The sequence below is a fragment of the Grus americana genome, chromosome 1 (assembly GCF_028858705.1).
Source record: "Grus americana isolate bGruAme1 chromosome 1, bGruAme1.mat, whole genome shotgun sequence".
NCBI lineage: Eukaryota > Metazoa > Chordata > Aves > Gruiformes > Gruidae > Grus > Grus americana.
The window spans coordinates 57,143,232-57,165,852 of record NC_072852.1 but is presented as its reverse complement, the minus strand read 5'-3'; the positions used below and the strand labels follow the sequence as shown (position 1 = coordinate 57,165,852).

The window sequence follows — 22,621 nt, the reverse complement described above, 5'->3', positions numbered from 1 at the left end:
AAAGAGGGGCTGCCGGCTCCGTTCTCACCCAAGCTGGGTCAGGCTGCACTGAGGGGGCAGGAAGCCACCAGCCCCAGAGCTCCTGCAGCCTCTTCTTGCCCCCAGCAGCCATTCTCCCTGCCCTGGCCTGGCCTGCTGCCCAGGCAGCAGCGACTCGAGCAGTGGGTCTGCCCTTGCCACCACTGCCAGCTTCATGCAGGAAGGACACTGTTGGGGGAGGAGTACAAATACTAGCTCGTTTCTTTTTTTTTTTTTTTTTTTTTTGATTTTTTTGGTTGACTGGCCTCTTCCCCCTGCATGCCCGTGCCCTCCCACTCCCATTCCCTTCAGTCTCTGCTCACAGAGTTACAAGCAAGAATCCCAGTGCAGCTGCAGATCGTGTCCATCAAGGAAGTCTGTGGAAAAGAGGCTGGGAGCCGCAGTGCTAAGGGGAGCCAGGCTCATGACAGGCCCCCCTGGCAGCTCCAGCCAGTCCATGCTGTCCAAGTTAGCCTCAGCCAGATCCAGGGCTATGCCCCCGGATGGCTCGTGAGCAAAGTGCAATTCCGAGGTGTCCATAGGTGAAGGCGGGTGGTCCAGGATGGCCGAGCTGCTCAGCATCTCACTGTGGAGGTCGTCAATCAGGGACAGGGGTTCTGGCCCATCGTGGCCTGCCGTCAGCAGCGGGAGGCCGGTGCTGCTCTCCAGGAAGTCCTCCAGCCGGCCCACAGGCACCTGCTGCCCCAAGGACACTGGTACCACCAGCTCTGAGGAATGGTGGCTGCTGGGCGGTGAGGAGCAGGCTGGTGCCACGGGTGGTTCTTTCCCAGCTGGGGACGACTGATCCTTGAAGTCAGCAGAAATCTCTGTACAAGGAACGAACAGGCAGGTCACGGTGAGGGAAAACTTGGCTGAACACTGGAAGGATCCCTCCCACCCACCAGGTCAACAGGGACCCTCCAGACTGAGCCATCGCTGGCCACTAAGTGGGATAAGGAAACTCATCCTGTGCCCACGCTTGGCTTGCTATGGGGAGTTTTCAGCCTGCCTCCGGGGAACTGAAGCTCAGTCCAGTATCGCAGAAGAGATGTGCCCAGATCAGATGCAGCAGAGCCACCAAGAAGCTTTGTATCATACTAATGGCTGACTGACATCTTCCTCAGTGCCTCAATGACTACTGCCAACACTAAAGGCGCTGGCAGGGACACAGGAGCAAAGACCTGGGCCATGACAGACTCCCCCCTCAGTGCTCTATAATCCCCAGGCTCAAACCCAAAGACTATGGGAAACACTGCCTTTGCCTCCTTACCTCCACTTTGGATGAGAATGTCAAACAGGTCGTCCATCTGCTGGCTGGAACAGCCGTTCTCCTGGGGAGAGCGAGCTCAGGATTAGCTTCCTATTTACCAGGGGAGCTTCCACCTCCAGCAACATGCTTGGCTGCTGGCTCTCCTCCCTCGCCCCGGGGATGGGGCTGTTATCTAGCCAGATAACATGGAGGCCTGGCACGAGAATCCTCTGTAACCCCAGACTGTTACTGGATGGAAAGGTGTAGTCAGCAACAGCTGTACTAACAGTCACCAGGCAGTGAGCAGCGTGGGATCTCTACCTGTGGTTTAGGGTCTGCCCCAAACCCTCCAGAAGGAATTCAGCTAGGAAGGTGTGGCTGTGTCTCCATTCTCTTTTACTGGCCCAGATCAGGAATCTAAGCAGATTCACAATGGCAACTTTTCACCTGCTCTCCAAGGAAACCAGGGAGAAGAACTGCTCTTACCTGGGCCTTTGGCTGTTGCTTCACGGCTTCTTCATAGCCTGGTGGCTCTTTCATTGGGACCGAGGGAACAGGGAGAGGAGGTGGAGGAGTTCCAAAAAGCGACGTGTGCTGTTGCTGCTCCAGGTCCATCTGGGATGGGGAAGGGGCAGCAGGAGAGCCGGGCTGCGACGAGGGCTGTTTAGAATGAAGGCAGAAGGGGTGATCAGAAGAAGTCTACATCAACTCCTGTCTCACAGCTGCTTTGAAAGACCATCACCCCCTCTCTTGGTGAGCACTGCTCAGAGGTCTGCACTGCTCTGCTCCCAGCAGCCTGGCTTCTCCCGTGTACTCTGTGCACTCTGCCCTGGCTGCAGGGGAGGAAGACAGATTTCCCCTCCAACTCACAGCTGGAAATCATTTGCTGATGTTTCTAATGCTAAGGCAACCATGCCACAAACCACTACCAGGCTGCTCCTAGATGGGGAGAGCCTCATCTGTCCAAGTGGGGGATTCCTCTAGCACTTTGGAGAGAAAGGGCATTTCCCTTGTTGTGTTCAGCCTACTCTGTGCAATATATCCAGGACCTATCTTTCACCCGCCTCCCTCTGCAGTGCTGCTTTGGGGACACAATCAGGCTTCACTAGCAGCAAGTGTCACAGCCTGATGGGTGGAAAGCACCAGAGCACTCAGCAGCACCAGAGACCTCCAAAGGAAACCCCAAGTGTTGCAGGAAGTGGCGCTCATGACTCAGCTTTACCAGATGAATCAGCACACAACTGCCCATAAGAAAAGTTACAATGCGCATCAGGTCTTTGCCTCTACAGCAGTGACCCACACTGAAGCTCACTCCCCTAGGGCAGTGGTCCTCGGGCAGCAGCTGAACGCCAGTTCCAACACCTGTACGTGTGGATGTTCTTCCCCATCCTGTTTTCCCTGTTTGTCTGCTCTGTGACAGCTAGAGGAACAACACCAGACCATGGCCAGCAGAGCTGCTCTGGGGTCTGCGCGCTACCCGAGACGGGGCTGGAAACTGGCCTCGTGGCACAGGCCACTGGGATGTGCTGGGAGGGTACCTTTTTTGACCTGGCTTTCCCAGGAGCACCAATTTTCAGGGACCATTTGTGGAAACCGTTGGGGAAGAAGGGCTGCAGGTATGGGGGTGCTGAGAAAGACAATATGGTGTGAGGCAGCTGCCCCGTGACCACCTGCAGACCTGGCTTCTGACCCTACAGGGAGGCCAAAGGGTTAGGAGAGTCGCTACAGATGCCTCCACAGCACACGAGCTAAGGGAGTCTGAGGGAAAAGGTGCCTTCATTTACCTTCTGCATTTCCTCAAAGGTCTCTGACCCTTTGCAAAGTGGATATCTCACTCTGACTACACTAGAAATGACTCCTGCCTTCACATCCTTTCCAGGATCTGACTCAGCAGTGATCCTCCAAGCTCTAAAAACTCTTCGTAATCTTTCTGTATCTTAATTACATGTTAGAGAGAGCGCTAAGTCATCCCTAATGTGGGCTAGAAAGGGAGGAGATGGCATAGCAGGATCTCTTTACAGCCGTCACCTGCAGAAGGGGTAAAGCCAGAGGTGCTCTCTTTCCTGAACCTGCATTGCACTTCACAGAGATGATTAACATCATTATGCTAAAGGCATGGGAATGGAAATCACGGCATGTTCATCAGTACCAGAGAGTAAAAGGTCACATCCTTTTGCCCTGCTCAGAGTTCACAAGTCACCTTCAGCAGGAGACATACTGCCCACACCACCCTCCCTCTATGTAATAACCACATTTTCAGTTCAGCAGCACCTCTGCAAGAATCAGGGACACCACTGTGAACAAAGGCTGCCCACTCTGGCATCTCATCATTTTTAACTGATAGACAATGCTTGTTTAAAACACCAGCTGGTATTCTGCCCAGATGTGGGACCAAAGGGCAGATGACGCTAGTGAATTGTCAGGGTTTAGCCCAGGGCTCTTTGCTGTAAAGCCTCCACATCACTTCCAAGCGTGCCCATAGGGGAAGACCTCAGGGAGACTTAGTGCTCCTGAAACCTCACGCCCGATGGGCTCTCCATTGCAGCTAGTTCAGCAGGAGGCAGGGGCTATGCCAGGCACCCCTTCTGCTGCCACCTTCAAACTGAAAACCAAACACTCCGTGCAGCTGCAAGCTGTGGCAGAAGCTGCTGTGAGATCTCACTCGCTGTGATGATGGTCTCTGACCAGGATTGTGCATGTGTGTCCCCTTCCCACCACTGCTACAAACCCCGGCAGCAGGTGAAGAAAAACAAAGAAGAAAAGTGAGCAGGCAGAGCACTACCTTTCTGGCAGATTGGTTTAGTCCTCTGGGCTGCTGCTGCTGCAGGGGCTGCTGCTGCTTCTGCTGCTGCGTGGGCTGCTGCTTCTGCTGCTGTGTGGGCTGCTGAGGGGTGCTTGCAGGTAGCTGACACTGCGGCTGGCTGGAAGTTTTAGCGGGCGATGATTGTACTCTCTGGAAAGAAAAGGGTATCCATGAGGAGCTATTCCCCAGATACAACATGGAACAAGGCTTGTGTTTCTTAAAGGATTTATGAAGTTTGTTTTTCCCTACTCTTTATTCTTTAGGAAATTCAGTCATTCGTTCTGTTTCACCAAGCAGAGAAATCAGACTGGGGTGGGATTCAGAGTCTTAAATGAGGAGGTAGTACCACTCTAAATCCCTGGGCTACCCATGCCATCCCTCGAGGGCTGGCAGACCTGACACACGACCTGTGCCCTTCTGGAGCAGTGGCTGGAGTTCAGGTGAGATACCCTGGGGTATCAAGGGTGACACCGGACGCTGATATTTAGACAGCTGCCTGGCATCTCACTGCTACACAGCAAATGCAGCCTGCTCAGTGCCCACCACTGATGGTAGACACTGCCACTTGCTCTGCAGAAGGTGCAAGAAATGTGGCAGCAGAGAATTAAAATCTTGTCTGATGCCGAGGAGGATGCTGGGGTTTGACTTATGCCATAAAACCTGGGCATATTTATCCCTTCCTGGAAGAAACACTCAGAACACTTCTTTTAAGTGCTGAGCTTATGCCAACAGGGGAATAGTAGATCATCTCTGATGAAACACTGTTAACACTGAAATACTGACACACATTAAAACAAAGAGCAGTCAAAAAGCAAAAATTATGCTCCCAGGGTCTGATTTCAGCTCTCAGTAGACAAAGTGACCTATGTATCACTGTGACTACAATCTCTCCAGTAAAGAACCAGTGAAATACACTCTGCTTTTTTTACTACCACAGGCATAGTTGTTCTCTCAAAAACTAGTGAAATGCGGCAGCAAACCCTTGTCCTCCAAGCCCGAGATCCTGCCTGACAAAAGGCAGAACCATGTGTTTGGAAGAATGCTGAACAGCCTGTGATGCACACAGCCAATCGTGCATTGCTGTACACAGTTCATCATTGTCAAATTCCAGTCTTTTTGCTGAAGATCTCCTTACACTGCTCTGTTCTACAAAGCCATGAACTACCAGCCATCGTAGCAAGCAACTCAGCCAATTTAGCACTTACTGCATTCAATTTCCAACGCATTAAGTCATCCTATGGTAACGTGAACCACAGGAGTAGGAAGAGGGGGAGAGGAAGCCGACTGCCTGCAGCAGGGATGTGATCTAACCCTCGCCTACCTGCAAGGCCGGGCAGCTACTCCCTGCCTTCCCATGGGGCGAGAGGCCCTGCCTCTCGGCGCTCTGCTTGGTCACAGTGAGGACGATGTGGGTCCCTGTGGAGTCGGTGATGAGGGTGGGGGGAGGGGTGCCCTTGATGAGGTCGCTCAGGGCGCTCCCTTGCTGGCCAAGGAAAAGCCGCGGGCTGTGGGACTGGCACGGTGGCTCTGCTTCCACGGCTGGCACCTCCTGCTTCACCATCACGGCTTTCTTTGGCACTAGGCTTGGATTCGAAGTGTCCATTTGGCTAGTGGTTGGTGCAGGGCTGAATTGGTCTGTTTGGCCACTGGATTGCTTCGCAGACTGGCAACTCAGGAAACCGTTTTCACTCTTGACCTGGGTGCCAAATGCTACTGGGTTGGAGGCAAGGGCTGTTCCTTCTCCTGCAGCCGCTGGGGCCGGTAATGACTGCTGAGAGCGCTTCTCCTGCTCTAGCTGTAGTCTAAGCATCTCAACCAGCTGCTGCTTCTGCTTCAGCATGCGGGTGAGTTCCTCGATCTGCTTGTCCTTCTCCTGTAGCATCTGGTCTTTGTCCCTAACTTCTGCATCTCTGCTGTTACCAATGCTGCATCGCTCCGACCTGGGTGCCGCATTTACGCTGCAGGAGGCAGACTTGGAGCTTTCTTCCTTCACCAGGAACTGCACTGGAGATGCCTGCAAGGTGAGCTGGGTCAGGGGGGAAGTCACCATCTCTCCAAAGGTGTCTCCAGTGGCCGAGTTCTCGTCCCCTGTGCTCATTTGCGAGCGCTCAGAAGGAGTTGGAGAAACAGGAGGAGTTGAGCCTGTGCTGCCAAATTTCATCACGCCGCCACCGGTGACTGTGGCCACAACTACTTCTGCTGGTGCAATGCCAGCAGTGACCAGGGCTGGCCCTGTGCTCAGCCTGGCAGCTGGGAAGGCTACCACCACTTCAGCAGCTTTTGGGAGGATGGCTGCTGTGCTGGGCTTGGGAGTGGGGGTTGTTTGACTGGCTGCACCATTCTGCTCTTGGTAAGCTCTGAGACGCTCAATCAGGTCCGTCTTTGTGCCTGAGACAGGCAAGGCCCTCAGCTTCAGCTCTTGCTTCAGCTCTGCTACCTAACATGGAGAAAAAAAAAAAAAGAGAGCAACATTAAGAGAACATACACTCTAACCAGAGCAACTATTAACAGCTACCAGAGCCGTGGGGCAAAGGACTAAACTGACCCTCCTGCGGGCTAACAAACCTCAGGCACAGACTGTAGGGTAGCAATACCAGCTGCTATCACTAACTCCTGTCTGCCCACCTCAGCCCTGCTCTGGGACAGCAACATCGCTCAGTACTGCCCTCTGACAATGACAAAAAAGGGGCTGCACAGCTTCACGGGACATTTACCTTCATCTCATCTAGGTTGGCAGGGAGAGGGCCAGGCTTGCCCACTGCAGCATTACTGTTTTGTCGCATAAGCCCACTGGAACCAGAGGATACTGAAGACGCACTGCTGACTGTGGCAGAGAGATTGCGTACAGCAGGGGCACTGGCACCACTCTGCTGCTCTCCTGGAGGCCTGCAGGGAAAGAAAAAACACAGGCATCAAAACCCAGGTGGAAAGGCACCAGAGGCCCTCAGTGTCAACAATCATATATGTTCAGAAACATCTGGGTCACTAGTGCCACCCAAGACATTAAAGCACACCAATGCCTTTGATTATATCCGTGCCCCTTACTCTGCCAACCGACTCAATTCAGCTGCTTTTGTCCGATTCGTCTGAAACCGGCCCTTTTTGAGGCCCACTGTAACCTGACAAGATTGAGTGTGTTACACCCAATCGCCACACCTCACATCCAGAACACAACGTCTCCCATAACAGTACTGGGGAAGCAAGTGCTTCCTAAGAGAGAGCTGCCATTTAGGACCCGTACTTTGGTGGGGCTGGCAGGATGGTCTGATAGTTGTAGTGCTGCTGCTGCTGCTGGTTGAGGATCTGAAGCTGGAGAAAGAGCTGCTGCTGCTGCAGTATTTTGGCATAAGATGAATCCATGGGAGGAGCTCCCTTGTCCTGCTTTTGGTCCGGGGGAATATACTGATGATATTTTAGCTTCTTGACTTTCGGCTTCAACTCCTTGGCTTTTTTACTGCGCTGAGACTTCTCACTAGCAGACTTGGGCTGGCTTTGCTATTTAGAAGAAAAGGAGGAAGCAAATAAGAATGGAAACACTGAAATAACATAACAGCCCATGTAAACCAGAACACACACTGGGATTTTCATTTCAAAATTCTCCAGATTTGACCTCAGGGGCTTTCCACGCTTCTCTAACTCAGGCAACAGTATAGTCACAGCACCCGCAGCAGCTTACACTGCACCATAATGCAGGTGACAGCTTTCCTAGCACGCCAGATCACTTGCTCATCCAGTGCAGACTCATTGACTCTGATGGATTACACTGTTTCAAAACATTTTGCATTCAGGACCCATTTTACAGGAGGTGAATACATCATGGAACAGAAAAACCTATTAAATATGTTACAACTAGTGTCAGAGGAAGAAACTAGTGAGAAATAAGCTCTCCTTCCTTTGCATCTGTTAACACAATACTTCCAACTCCAAACCTTCTTCAGAGTAACCATCTTATCTTCCTTCAGACCACAACAATGAAGAAATCAGCCCAAACAGTACCTTAATGAGTGTTGGTGGGGGCTTGGCAGCAGTAAGAGCTGCTCCATTGGTAAGACTAGGGGGCAGAAGAGGTGGAGGTGGCAGAGGTGGGGGTGGCTGTTCAGGTAGGAAAAGTGTTTCACTGGAGTCTGCGCTGATCTGCAATTGGGATGTACCCTGCAGGGACAGAAAAAGCCATAATGAATACACATACGAAGAGGGAAACAGTTTAAGAGAGTGCAGGAAGGGTCCACTTACAGGGAAGCAGCAGAGTTTCAAGTCATTAATTAGACTCCTTTAACCCACTGCTTCAGTTGTCCCCGAGAAGCAGCACAACTTCTTAGGGAGTAAAAGAAATCAAAATCCCACACCTGTATCTCCCAGCTTTGCCTGCCAGAATCAGTCGCACGCAGGCTGTAACGATGCCCCCCTTCCCCATGTGGCACCACTACGGGGGCTTCTGAATAACCAGAGGACTTCCCCAACACCACACAGAGCTAAGACCCCTTGTGAAATCTCACAGACTATACCTTTTAAGGATCCCTCAGTCTCACTTTTTAGGATCCTCTGCCACAAATCAGCAGTAGCTGTGAAGCTCCAGCGCACTGCAAGAGGCCACCTCGATTCTCACCTGAGCTAGTGATGTGCCGGTGGTGCTAGGGAGAGGCTCGCAGATCCGGGAGTCCATCGGCGATGGGACAGACCCCTGGGACTCATGGCTGGCTGGCTGTTCTGGGGAGAGGGCATCACTGCTGTCCTCATCAAAGGAGGAATTGTCTGCAACCTTTGGATAGTTCACCTGTCCAACTAAAAACACAAACATCAACTGTGGTCTTTAAAGTGGAATAAGAAATTATTTCACTTGATGCTAGATGTTTCGCAAAGATAATGAAGGCATGGAGAGAGTTGTGTTTGAGTTGTGCTTAAAGCACCAACTAAAAATGAGAGAACAGAGCCCAAACTGGATCAGTTTTAAGTGTTTACATTCATCTCTGCTATCAGTAGAATAAAATGATGCAGACTGGGGTGAACCATTTCCCTTGTTTCTTACCCAAACAAGACCAGGAAGTATAACAGGAGCTACTTAACTCTGCCCAAACCCAGATCTGTGGCATGGCTTGTTTGATCATCTTCTGGCCCCAAAGAAGAAGAAGGTTAGACAGTGTAAGGTTGAGTCACGGGTTCTTTGGTGTTCATCCTCTGTGGTGGAAGGTAGAATCCCTCTTCAAGACACAATCCCAAATTGTCCTCTAGTCTTACAAACAACAAGGGCTATGGATTAGGTGGTGGCCCTGACTGCTATTAGCATTTCTGTCTGTCTACATGTCCAGGAGATAAATTCAGGTGAGTGTACAATTTGCAGCTAATGTAAAAACAACAGAAATCCAGAGAGATGTACTTTGCTCAGTCAGAAGGAAGCCACATCTCTAATGCTCCAGTTCACAAGTTCACTCTTTCTCTTCCTCAACCACTTCTTGTGCAACAGTGAAGCCAGGCTCTCCCACAGCAATGTCCTTTTCCTTTTCATGAAAAGTATTCTGTTTTGCTCACAGTTGTGTCCCATTTGTCTTTAAAGTAGCTGTGCGTGTTCAAGGGGATGAATAACCACAGACGCACACAGACCGCTCAGTCTGGGGAGACGGGAAAGAGCACTGCTGAGGCAGTGGGAAGGCTATTCCTCAGCATTCCTTTCAGCCCTTGGAATGGCACTGGCATGATTTACATCTGTTCTGGTTTATTTTTAAAGGGGTTGAACCCTCTGAAGTTTTCAAGTTCACAGACAGCTTTTGTTTCATCACACCTGTTTATATTCTGTCTCCTCACCCTGATCTGAGTTAGTCAGGGGGTTCTCCCTGACCAAGGTTGCTGACATGTTATACCGAGAGAGGGATTTTTAAGGAGAGAATCTAGGGAATGCAATCTTTAACAGTCTTTCAAGCCTTTACGGTATGCAATTGCATTCACGTTATTCTGGGATGTCCAGACTCCCTATAACTTAATGTCTCTGTAGCACCATCTGGACCAGAGGGAGTTCTATTTTTCAGAACCCTTTTCAGGCTGAAAGCCTGTGATTCTGAGACAGGAAAACAAGACCAACCACGGGATTGCACTCTGTTAGACAGGCAGGTGAATTGACAGGAAGTCACAGTGACCTGTGGGAAATGCCCTCAACATAGATCCTCCTCTGGCCTTACCGATAATGGCTTCCTTCAGGCTCGATTCCACAGGCAAGATGTTCTTCTCCACCAGCTCCATGGGACCTGGCCTCTGCGCTATCTTCTCATTGAGGTCATCTGCCAGTCTGGCTCGCTTTAGCTTCAGCTGCTTAGCCTGCAAGGAGGGTTCAGCTGAGGTCTCTGTTCGGGGGAAAGTAAATAAAATGGCATCAATCCAGCAATGAACAACCTATGCGCTTTAGCAGTATTTTACTTCTATTCAGAAAGGTAACTGTGGATAACAGTAAATAACTGTACAGAAAAATAGTCGCAGATACCAATAGATAACTATGCACTATAAAGATATTATAGACATTATGTATATTTAAGTTATAAAGATAACTACGGTAGTCCTTGTGACTCTAGAATAGGACAACTTCATTGTTCTCAAACTGATGTCACCCAATTCTCATTCATCTTTTCCCTTTCAGTTGTGTCCAAAGATGTGGTGCTCAGCAGCAGCATAGCAGTCCCTCTCTGAAACTGAGGTGCTTACTAATTAGATCAAATCTGCTTAACTCCCTCTTGGATATTTTACGGTGTCTTCCCTCAGTAGAAGAGCAATCCATGGTCATTCTATTTCATTGTTGCTCAGCTACATAAAACTGCACAATTTGAATTCACCTAACAGATTCTTCTGAGAATCTCCATGCAAGCAGAGTTGAATCCCTCCCAAGAAATCATGCAACAGGCACGATCTTCTGCCCACTCCCAAATGCAAGAAAGACTTGGGAGTCAGAGGCAAAATAGAAAGCTGTTAAATATGTAATTAAGATAAAGTTTATGGTTGATGTCTTCCTGTTTAGAACATGTCATACCTTCCAGAATGTGCATCCTAACCAGCTCTGATCTCTCTGGCCGGGACCGGATTTTCCGTTTCAGATAGTCCTCTGTCTGCAGCAAAAATAGACAAGCAAGAACCAATTTTAGTTGATCAGACACAGGAGTGAGGTTATCTTGGACAGCACGAACAAGAGAAACAACCATGTTTAGTTGTTACTGAGATCTAAATAAACACAGAACAGAGAAGGGGCATATCTTCTGCCCCAGAGTACCCAGAGAATGAGCTTATTCTAAAGGTGACCTTCTACTGTAATCGCCTCAGTCTAACTGCACTGCTGCCCCACAGAACAAAAACTGGAAAGGACTTCCTCATGAGCTGAAGCCCTCTTTTCCCCCTTTATGCAACACCACTAACTTGTGTCAGGGTGGAATTAAAGACATTTCTTTTTACATTCAAGATAAATGCACCAGTTCCATTGTTCACAGCAAATACTTTCATATACTGTTGCCATTCAGGGCTGCCTTGTTCTTTGGGCATACTCCTTTTTTTGTTTAAAGATATGTTATTTATTAAGCTACAGGCCCCATGCAGCCCCTTGGCAGGCAGAACCTAAATGCTATGACAAGACTCATTTCATTTCCAGACCTGCTTTTAGCTTTTGTCTTTGGAGAATGCACCACAGAGCAATGTACAGAGATGATTCTGTCTGGGCTGAGCATGTTACCCTTTACACAGCTCAGGAATGGGTATCTGCAAGCAGTGGGTAATGGACTGGTAAGTGCTGGCCATCAGGATGGGCCATCAGGAGAAAATAAATATTAATCGGAAAGTTGCACTATACTTGCTCAATTGCCCACACCAAAATATTAACTTAATAAGAAGGTTTTAGGAAAAAAGAGGAGGAAGAAGCAAACGCCTTTGGGACACTGGTCTTAATGCAAAGTCGACTGTACCAATCTTTCCACAGTTTAAAGTGCTAACACTCCCTTACAGCTTGTAATCACAGCTGTTATTTTTTTACTTATGTTGATTTCACTTTTACAACAAAACTTAGCCCAGCAGTCATAAGAGGTTGTATTACCCTGTAGGCTAATCAGAAAAAAAATATCCCCAGAGGCCTTTTGAGGAACAGAAATCATCAAGAAACCCCCCAGTTAGCAAAGGTGCCACATGAAGCGTGACGTCTGGCTTCCTCTTTTTATAGAGCCAGAAGTCTGTATGATTTCAGCATTACAAGATTTTTGGGGGGGATCCTCTCTATTAATTTTTTCATTTCTAATGTCCTAGATAAACAATAGCACGTGCAGGTAACAGAGAAACCATACACCTTCCTCGAAGATGGAATTGAGCTCCACATGATAGAAGCCTTTAAGGACAAAACAGACACCATAAAAATAAAAATGTAAAATATATGGACAGTAGGGAAGAAGAATATCAGTGACTTCCAGAAAGAAGACTCCAGGGGAAATCCAGGCACCATTTACCGTGGTTTTTAGGCACAACTAGTTCACTGAGGGTTAACCGCCACCACATAGAAGCTAAAGAATCATAGACTCATAGAATGGTTTGGGTTGGAAGGGACCTCAAAGATCATCTAGTTCCAACCCCCCTGTTACAGGCAGGGACACCTTCCACTAGACCAGGTAGCCCAAAGCCCCATCCAACCTGGCCTTAAACACTAAAGAACATCCCATCCAATACATCTCTCACTACATACTGCTGTATTATGTCCAGAATATGAACAATTCCCTTCTGCATCTCATTAACAGCTACAGTATGCCCAAAACATAAAACACACTACCTCTGACTTCCCCAAAACATTAAAGACAATATTACATCTTACCCTGGCCCGCTCCAAACTCCTTCTTTGTTCATGAAATGCAGCTGGACTTTTCAGAGCTGTTGAGAGGAAAACATTTAGAGAATGAATTAGAATAATGGCAGTTTCTCTCACTGCGTATCCCTTCAGGCCAACGAAGTTAACAAATACACCACAGCAACTGCCTCCTGCATCTTTCAACATACTGGACCAGATCTCCAGCTAGTATAAAGCAACGTGAATTGACATACTCCATTTGACAGCACAGGAGCTACAGGAACTGACCTGGACTTTTTGTGGGCCGCTGAAGAGACTAATATGGGTACACTCCTAGTCGAATTAACCACTGTTCGCAAAGCTGGGTCCAAGAACATGAGTCAAAACCAGCCCCCCCAACAAATGTCTTTTACAAGCTTCAACACAGAGTAAGATATCCAGGACCTTTAAGTAAGGGAATGGCACTGAAACATTGAAGATATAGGTGAAATGGTTGGAAAGATGGGGAGGATCCTAATCAGCTGTAAATCCTCTTTACTACCTTTTAATGTCAAAGGAAGCTGCAAGTCTTTACTTAATCCGCACCTGTGTTTTGTGTACATGCAAGGGCTGGTTGCAAATTCTGCAGGTCCACAGAACATATATATATATTGCTCCATGCAAAATATATATATATATCCAGAAACTATCGTGAGAACAGAAACACTTGGACAGGAAAGTACATCTGTCTGTTGACAGAAAACCAAGACTTGAGGAATTAAGAGCAGCTCTCCATATAGCAGACCTCCTTGTCCCCTCAGGCCCAGTAAAAAAGCCAGAGCCAAAATGGATCATGTTTTAAGAAACTGATCCTCTGCTGTCCAGGACCGTACTAACCCTGGAGGAATCTCTCACTCTGCCTGGCTCCTCTGGAGCACACAAAGCTCACGTCCCACAGTAAAACCAGAGAAAGAGGATGACAATGGTGTCGCTAGCTCCTCACAGTTTTCTCAAATCCGCAAGTAGCTTGTTTTTTAAAACAATCACATTGTGGTTTGTATTCAGAACTAGCTGAAGGGAACATAATAATTTCTTTTCATATTTCTGAAATACTCAAATCTAAAACTGCCTGGTGAAGTTTCTAAATTACCATCAAACAGCAGTTAGAAAATTTCAGCTTTAATCTTTTCAACACAGAAATCTAAACTTGTACAGTTAGTAACTCCAAAGTATTGCATCTAGGTCCTATGAAATATAGTCTACTTGTATTATTTGTCACTTAAGACCAATGATTAAATATTTCTCAAATGTAACTTCATAATCAAATCTCAAAAGACTATTAAAAAATAAAAGCCCTTGCATAAATGCAATGTAAGAAACTACTTCTAATGCATGTATAGACTTCTAAACTCTTTCCTACAGAACAAAATGGAGTAGCCAAAGAAAAAGTGTTAAGACAGACACAAGTTCTGCAAAATATAGACAGTCTCTCACATCAGTGGGGCAAAAAGTAGAACTTAGACCATATACCAGGAATTCTGAACGCACCAGGGCATCATAGATGGGATTCAGACTACAGAAGTGAATGAAGAATAATTTGTAGAATAAATTAACAATAATTGAAAACTAACCATAACATGTGAGCATACAGACCCCTACAATGATGGGGCTAATAGTTCCTGTTTAGATTAAAGATAGTTTTGTACAATCTGGTTATGGAGAGAAAACACCAGAGAATGTTATGCAAGCTGTGAAATGGGAGTGCACTGATTGCACTTTGGGATAAACCAAAGTAAGCATAGAGATATGGTTTTGCAATAACTGCAAAAATAATACAAAAAACTTCACTGGCTAGCTGAGACATCATCTCCTGGGCAGTCTGACCATCACACTTCGATGAAGAGCAAGCAACATATAACATTGGGAAATACTCTTTTCAAGCCGCACGAACTGCTTGTGAATATACACATGCTTCAACATAAGCACACATTTCTTTCATTGTATGCATACCACAGAAAAGTGAAATAAAAGTTCAAGTACACCTTGGCAAAGATACCATGCAATATATAAATTGGTATAAAATTGTACCCTGGAGACAAGCGAAGCAGGCCGCATCTTGAGTATTCCATAGCTCTCTACCACCGGAATGTGCAGGCACGGCAGTAATTCTTTACTCTCCCCTTCCTGCCTACCTCTGCTATCAGTAAGAGGCAGCACATGAACTTTAAGTGACATTTCCCGGACCACAGCAAATGGTCAGGGAAGTCAACTGCAGGAGTTCAGCTGATGTCACAGGTAGTCCAGGAAAATTCTTGCATACAGAAGAACAAAGCAAGAAGAATGAGCAAATAGCAAGAAAAACCCTCCCCCAGAACACATACATATTAAATAGTAAGTAATGTAAAACTGCTACAGGAAGAATCTTGTGAAGAACAATTTCAGTCTCTCATGACTAGTCCTCTGGAAACAAGTACTGGGTTGTAGTTCTCTGGGCTGGCAGCATGACAGAGGACTTCATATTTGACCTCTGAAAATGTCAAGAGGGCACAAACCTTTCACTGCTTCCCTCAGCAATCTAGGATGGGGCTGACATGTCAGAAGAAGGTGTCAATTGTAAAATCATACTCCATTCGAAGTTAACGAAGCCATGCACATTCTTCTGGCTTTGAAATGACCACACAGCTAGAGCTGTGGAGCAACTCTGTTTACTATAGCAAACGGAAAGAAAAACAAAACCAAAACTATGAAGAACTCTGAAGCGGTAAGGCTCTGGGTAAGCTCTACAGGAGACCCACAATACAGATATGCCCCTTTTCCAGCTCCTACCACTGCCCTTCCCGGCTACTTGGCACTGATCCCTGCAAAACTATTCCTGCCCTCGTACCCTTCTGGCTTGCTCACCTGAGTGCCGCTTTATCCATTCCACTCAAAATTACCCATATTGACAAAGCTCTACTGTTCTCAGCCATTTCAGCTATTCTGGCTCAGTCTGATGGTGAATGCAAATCAGTGGCTTAGCTGGTGGAGCAGAAGCCGTGGTAACCAGATAGGCATGGGGCAGCACTTCTATCAGTGACACAGGATTCATGCCCACAGCCCTTGGTACCTGAAGCAGCAGAAAATAGGGATGAAGAAGCTCCAATCACCTAATGCTTTCTGAGTGCTCAGGCTGGATAAAATATACTAAAGTATTCCTTACAGTATTTTGTCTAACCCGTTCTTGAAGACCTCTCATGACAAAATGCAATATTCTTGTAGAGAAATTATCCCAGTGCGTAGATGTCCTTACTATTTAAAAACCTGACTGTCTAACTTACATTTCCCTTCCTACAATTTATATTCATTATTCCCTGCCTTATCTGCAATCACTACAGAGAACAATTTATTCTCTTCCTCTTTGCATCTATCCTTATATATTTGAAAACTTTGGTTTTCCTACAGTCTTCTGTTATATAAAATTATCAAAGCCAGTTGTTTCACTTTGCCTAATAGATAACATTTCCCAGACCTTTGCTTGTTTACTCTCTTTTGGACTCCCTCCATTTGATCTGCATTTTTCTTGAAGTATAGTGTCCAAAATTGGGTGCATATTCTAGCCTAGGCTTTATCTGCTTTTGTAGAGCTAAACGATTATGAAATAACACTTCACAGTTATACATCCCAGCCAGTTTGCCTTTTTTGTGTACATAAAATGCATAACATGTTCACTTGTGCTTCCCTCTCAAACTATGAACGGTCTCCAATCCTCTTCTGCAGAGCTGCTATCTAGCCAGCCGTTCTCCATCCTCAATCCATGTCATTGACTAGACATACCAAAATGTAGAAACTCTGCATTTGTCTTTGGTTTTGTCCTGTACTTCTCAGCTTCTCCAAATATTGTGAGTCCCAATCCTGTCCTCTCAACCTACGGACCTGCAAGCTTAATAAATATGTGCAGTGTTCCCTTGTTTACATCAAAACACTGAATAGTATCAGACAGTGACCTTCTCCCTCCCATCCCCACCCAAAAGTCCTGCTCAACACATCCTCCCAGCCTCACACCAAGCCTTTACTCCAATACTTTCCTCTGACCAGTTGTATACACAGCTTCGAGTTGTCCCAGCTTGCTTACAAAAATGTCAGGCGAGCCCGTGTCAAGCACCTTACTAAACCCAAGAAGTGCAAAAAGACATTTAACACCCTGACTTCCTGGGGAGGCAGTTCAACAAATATTTAGTCTGGTGGTAGGTCCAGCTTAAGTAATGACCTCTTTTTCCCCCTCCCCCATGTCCCACACGTTTCCGCCTTGCCGTTGATGCTCCAACTGTACTAGTACTGGACAGGGAGCTGCACTAGGGAACTGTCACCATAAAGAAACTCCAGCACCTCCCCATGGCACTTGTTCCTCCCCAACAAGAAGTACTAATTAACTCAGTTCGAATCTTTGAACTAGCTAACTGCGTGGCCAGCTTTGCTAGCTTTGCCAGCAAAACTTTGGGTGAGCCCTGATGAGAATAGAGTGCTCCCAGAGAGAAAAACCAAACTTGCCAAACTACAACAGTAGTATTAGCTGTTGAGAATTTTTGTTTTCCGTTGTTGCAGAAAAAATTTCCTTTATACTTCTCTTCTACTGAAATAGTTGAGAATGCAGAAGTAACTTCTGCAATGCCCGATTTCAGTTAGGTATACCTTTTGTCTGCCGTCCTGATTTTGTTTCTACATGATCTATTCGTGTTGTTTTCATTGTCAATAAACTGCCGTTACACTTTCTGCTCTCGTTCCTGTACCTACGGCTGGGACAAAGCATGTTAGCCCTCAGTTATGCTGACAAAACCATTTGTGGACTCAGATCACAGTTGTTTTGAAAGAGTTATTTTAACCTGGATTGGTATGCTGGTTTACAGCACGGCTCCACAAATAATAGCATCAGCAAAACTAAGCAAAAACTGCTCTGCCAGACAAAGTCAGAAACGAGAGGCTGGGTTTAAGGCCAGTGCTGCAGCAGGAGCCCCTGTGTTGCTGAACCACGGCCCCTGTGTCTTCAGATTGTCCCATCCACTTTCCAAAAACAGCCTGATGTTACAAATGGCCGAATAAGCACTAAAAATGGCTTAGTGATAGAAGGGACAATAGCATCACCAACAGGGTTTGGGACAACACAGTCCGGCAGGTGCCCCTCACTGAGTTGTACATACTTTTGTCCCACTCAGACAACCATCTGGTGATTTGCAGCATCTACTGCTAGAAGGGTGAGCTTTACCCCTCACCTTTAGATGACTTGACAGCAGGACATGATTTTCGTACCACAGATGGGCTGGCTAGCAAGGATCTCATGAAATTCCCACCACATACATCCCAGTTTTTTGTCTCTCTACTACTTTTTGTGGACCATTTTGATGCTTCATCACCAGAATTCCTGAAGCATTAGTATCTTTGTGGTCACACCCTTAGCTACCATGAGAAATCTCCCTGGAGATCAATGATGCAACTGTTCTGTGCCTCCGCCCTGTTTCAAAAATGTTTACAACTATACATTGAAACTACTGACCTTCCATCTGACCCCCCAAAGCTAAGCAGCAGCACACAGGACCATCTACAATGATGCACACCTTTCCATACAAAGCACAGATATGGAAGTTGCTAATCTTTGCTTCAAAGCAATGAATTAATTCCTATGGAACAGGGTCCAAAACTGCAATGCACGAGTTCAGTGTTTCTTCAGTCCAAGCCACATTTTGAAGACGGCAATGGGTGAGTGAAGGGAGATAGTGCTGCAAAGGATCAAACAGGTGCTGCTATAAACAGACTGAATCAAGGCCTAGGAATCAACCCCAAATCTCCAATATAACAGCAGAGACAAAAAGCTGGGCAAAATGGTTCAAGCATTTCTATTCAGGGTTTATCCTGCAGTGTATAAAAGCAAATTTTAGCCTTGCAAAGCTTTCAAGGATACTCATATGCAGATCTTTAAGTTCCTGTTACCTAGTGTGAGAAATAAGTGGAATCAGAACCAAATTCAGTCACTCTAAGAACGAAACATAGCAGGGGAAGAGAACTGACCCAACTGCTGAGAGAAAGAGGTCAAAATATCTGTACACCCTGCATTTGCTTATGCGGATGACAGGAGACACTAACGTTTGCAAGGAACCAAATAAAGGGAAGGAAGAAAGAAAGGCAAAAGGGTCTTCACAGGCCCTCATAGCTCAAGTGTCTGGGGTAGGGGGGAGGAGGGGCTGCAAAACCTTCTGCAATTGGGAAGATCACTACTGGGGGCTAGCAGATGTGTAGGCTGACAGGAGAGAGACAGCACATGAGCTTTCCTTTGCCACGGTATCTAGCTCATCATAGACAACAAGGTGATATTTGAACTGCCAATCAGTTGGTCAGACAACATGCAACGTTTGTACAAAGACTACTAAATCAAGTATTTTGCTGTTCGGTTAGATCGGTTCCTGAAGGAAAGGTAAAATTTTCCTTTGCTATGACAAAGAGAAGCTCGTGTCATGTCCAAACCCAGCCTCAGACATGCTGAGTTAATTCAGAAAGGCAGAAGGCCTTCTACTGCAGCTATTCAGCTCTGCTCTCAACCAAATTCTAGTTTCTCTCTCTTGTTTACTATGTTTTCATAAAAAGATGAGATAAAAGTGCTGCAAATAGGCTCGATGACTTCCTCTGTCAGTTCAGGGTGGGGCTCCCATCCCATAGCATTTGGTGTCTAGCATTTGGTAAGAGGCCCAAAACTTGAACCACAGATCAAAACAGTTGGCACCTTCTTCCTCCTTTCATCTTCACCTCACTTCCAAAAATCATTTCTGATAGCACGGAAGAAAAAAGTATTCCAAAACTGGGTCACATGCACAGAAGGACCTATCATCTTGCTAGTGGGACAGTATCAAAGAGTAGTATGCTGTGGAAATATGAAAAGGGGGTGGGGGAATACACAGGTGATAGAAGAGAGATGTCCATCAGCACCCTTTTCTCCTTACACAGCTCCAGGGAGCTTCACATCCGGTACATAGACCTGATCATACTTGAGAATTCTAGGTGATTTCATACCCCTGGCATGGGTAAGAGCCCTTGGATTAAGGCTAAGATCTGAGTATCAAGTTAAGGATAAGAAAAGAAGCCACAACTAGTTAACTATGATTATTCAAACCCCCAAATATATAAAATTAAAAAATTCAAAATTAAGATTGACCTAAAAACAAATCCAAATATTTTTATGAAGGTGAGAAACACATCTCTGGCACCCAAATAAATGTAGCTTTGCCCTTCAGTGACACCTTTCAACCACAATGTCATCGTTATTGAAGAATTAAGAGTGTTTCTAGTCTCAAACTGAAGAAAGGCTGGAGAAAGGTTCTTCCTCATGCTGTTACTGTTGCCAGCACGGCCAAAGCATGGCGTTGCAGTTATAGTGCTACGGCTTCATAGATTCTTCCCAGTTACCCAGCTATTCCAATCAATAGAGATACAGCAGAGAAGACAGTGGGCAAATAAAGGTCCTGTTAGCTAGATTGTTTGGTGAGTCTCAGGCTGTTGCGGAAGCCAGAGCTGAAGAAGCCCTGACACTCTACCTCATAGAGCCACCCCTTTTCCTGCATCAACACTCATGAGCCTGCACAGCATACTGGCTCACAGAGCTGTCGTTCCCAAAAAAAAGCCACTTTCCATCTCCCTGAACTCGGCTTGCCCTGGTTGCACGAGCATCCATACAGGTGCGACTGTGGTACCCTGGCTCAGCTCAGCTCAGCTCACCATGGAGCCACACATCAGCTGAGCTCTTTCCAACACCTGAACCAAGCACCTCTCCAGAGCCCACGTCCGCAACTCATCAAAACTGTCAGTAACTTTATTACAGCGGTATCTCCTTTACGATCCAGCTGAAGTGTAAGATTTTCATTAGTTTTAACCATGTGAAAAGCTTGAAGTGGAGGTTTGTCACAGCAAACATGCAAAATTATCGACAGAAAGGACTAAGATTTTTCAAGGTCCAACACTGAGTTAATTTAAACTCTAACAGATATGTGTAATTTCTCAGAAGATTCACCCTCTATAGGAGCAAAATGGAAACTGTCACCCATAGTGACTTATCAGATCTATGGGTGACTATGGCTACAGCTTTGTGTCAAAGAACATTTACAGCAAATACAGATAATGTATAACCCACTCCGTCCATCCCCATTAACTCTTGCAATTCAAAAAACGTTACCTAAATCCTGAACTGAAAAATAAAAACGATAAAAGAAAGCTTAATTACAATTAGGATTATGTTGTCTCCAAACTGATGAGGAAAAGGGAGATACTACCAGGAACCCTTTGATCCATGCATTCCTAGGCTAGACTTCATGCCTGCTTCTTGGATGGATAAATTGCCCCTTTGCAAACGCTTCTGACAACTTTACAGAGTGCCCAGACTGCAGAAGGTGTGGGGCCCTGAGAAGAAAAAGGAGAGACCATTCCCAGCCAACGACTAAGAATGAACCCAAGACAACTGTGGGAACATGAGGGGAAAAAATGCTGTATTACATACCAGATTTTACTCCCCTGAATTATGATGTTTCTCTTACAACCAGCAGAGTTAAATCTTTTATCATTGCAGGGATCAAGGACTAGACGCAGCCTATCAAACCCCTGAGCACGGCCTTTCTTTCTACAACTTCAGAAAGGGCAACAGCATATTTCCATTACTAACACAATGAACTTTCCTACTCTGACCATGTCTTATTAATCACCAATGATATAAACACATGGAAAACAAACACAGACAGCTATCTAAAAATATAAACAAACCAGGTGCAGTTATTAGGCCCCTGACAATGAGGCTCTTTGCTTAAATGCATGGACTCCTTCTCCACACAAAGCCTCAAGGCTTTGAAATTGTGCTTCAAGAGAAGAGATCAAAGTCAAAGAACCAGCAAACAATTCCTGGGATACAAGTTACAGGTAGATGATCAAATTAAAATAAAACCAGTTACAGATTTCTGTGCTACATGCCACAAACCGAAATACAGCTGCAAGTGTCTTCTACAGCTTTTGTTTGTTTTACAATACCTGCTTAGTGTTCCAGCCTTAATCTCAGAGCATGACACTGAGTATATCAAAAGTCTCGCTGCAGCCTCTATATTTGAGGTTCCATTCTGTACACAAGGAACCAGGAAACAGCATGGTTTCAGAGATTAAACGGAATATTAAAAAAAAGCTGTTATTACTTTTAGAACTTAAAGACTTTACAGGTTTGGGCATTTTATTAAATAAGTCTGGGAGTAATGATATTTACAGTCCATACATTTGTTTTTAACTCCTTATCTTAAATGAAAGTACAGTTTCAGCTTGTTTTGTGGAAAAAAGGTATGAAAGTGAAGCAGTCATCAATAGGCAGAATAGCAGACACTAGATGGCAGGGAAGTAAAAATCTGTATTTTTGTTTTGTTACTATATATATATATTCCAAAAACTGTAGGGAACTTCACTACAAAGACCTGATCTGTAAAGCAGTGAGAGAATGATGGGAACATGTTACACAGCAGAGGTGGGTAAAGCAGGAAGAGTTTTTTCAGGGTGTTAAAGCAATTGGTTTATCCACAGTACAAATATAACACATAACAGTCTTGAAATGTCGACTGCGTAGCCACACTGCAACACTTCTGAAACAGTACAACTCCACATAGGCATAGCAGTTAATCTTCTATCCTAGCCTTTACGTAAAAGATAAAATATTGTTGAGACATTAAGAATCGCACCTGAAGTCACCAGCATGACTGCATAATGGTTCCTTCCATAAAAAATACTACACATGTAG

General features: G+C 46.0%; 1 protein-coding gene across 5 annotated transcripts in view; it reads right to left on the bottom strand.

Annotated features, from left to right (window-relative positions):
* Positions 1-238: 238 nt before the first annotated feature.
* The window catches only part of MRTFA (myocardin related transcription factor A), a 95,978-nt gene continuing 73,595 nt past the window's right edge, over positions 239-22,621 (bottom strand). For all 5 annotated transcript variants that reach the window (XM_054819283.1, XM_054819322.1, XM_054819313.1 and 2 more), the window contains 12 exons: positions 12,889-12,944; positions 11,080-11,155; positions 10,241-10,402; positions 8,677-8,852; positions 8,067-8,222; positions 7,312-7,565; positions 6,785-6,956; positions 5,392-6,507; positions 4,050-4,220; positions 1,754-1,927; positions 1,289-1,349; positions 239-845 (listed from right to left, as the gene is read on the bottom strand). In XM_054819283.1, the coding sequence (XP_054675258.1) occupies positions 346-845; positions 1,289-1,349; positions 1,754-1,927; positions 4,050-4,220; positions 5,392-6,507; positions 6,785-6,956; positions 7,312-7,565; positions 8,067-8,222; positions 8,677-8,852; positions 10,241-10,402; positions 11,080-11,155; positions 12,889-12,944 (3,074 nt within the window). In that variant the 3' untranslated portion in view covers positions 239-345. The remainder of the gene's footprint in view (positions 846-1,288; positions 1,350-1,753; positions 1,928-4,049; positions 4,221-5,391; positions 6,508-6,784; positions 6,957-7,311; positions 7,566-8,066; positions 8,223-8,676; positions 8,853-10,240; positions 10,403-11,079; positions 11,156-12,888; positions 12,945-22,621) is intronic.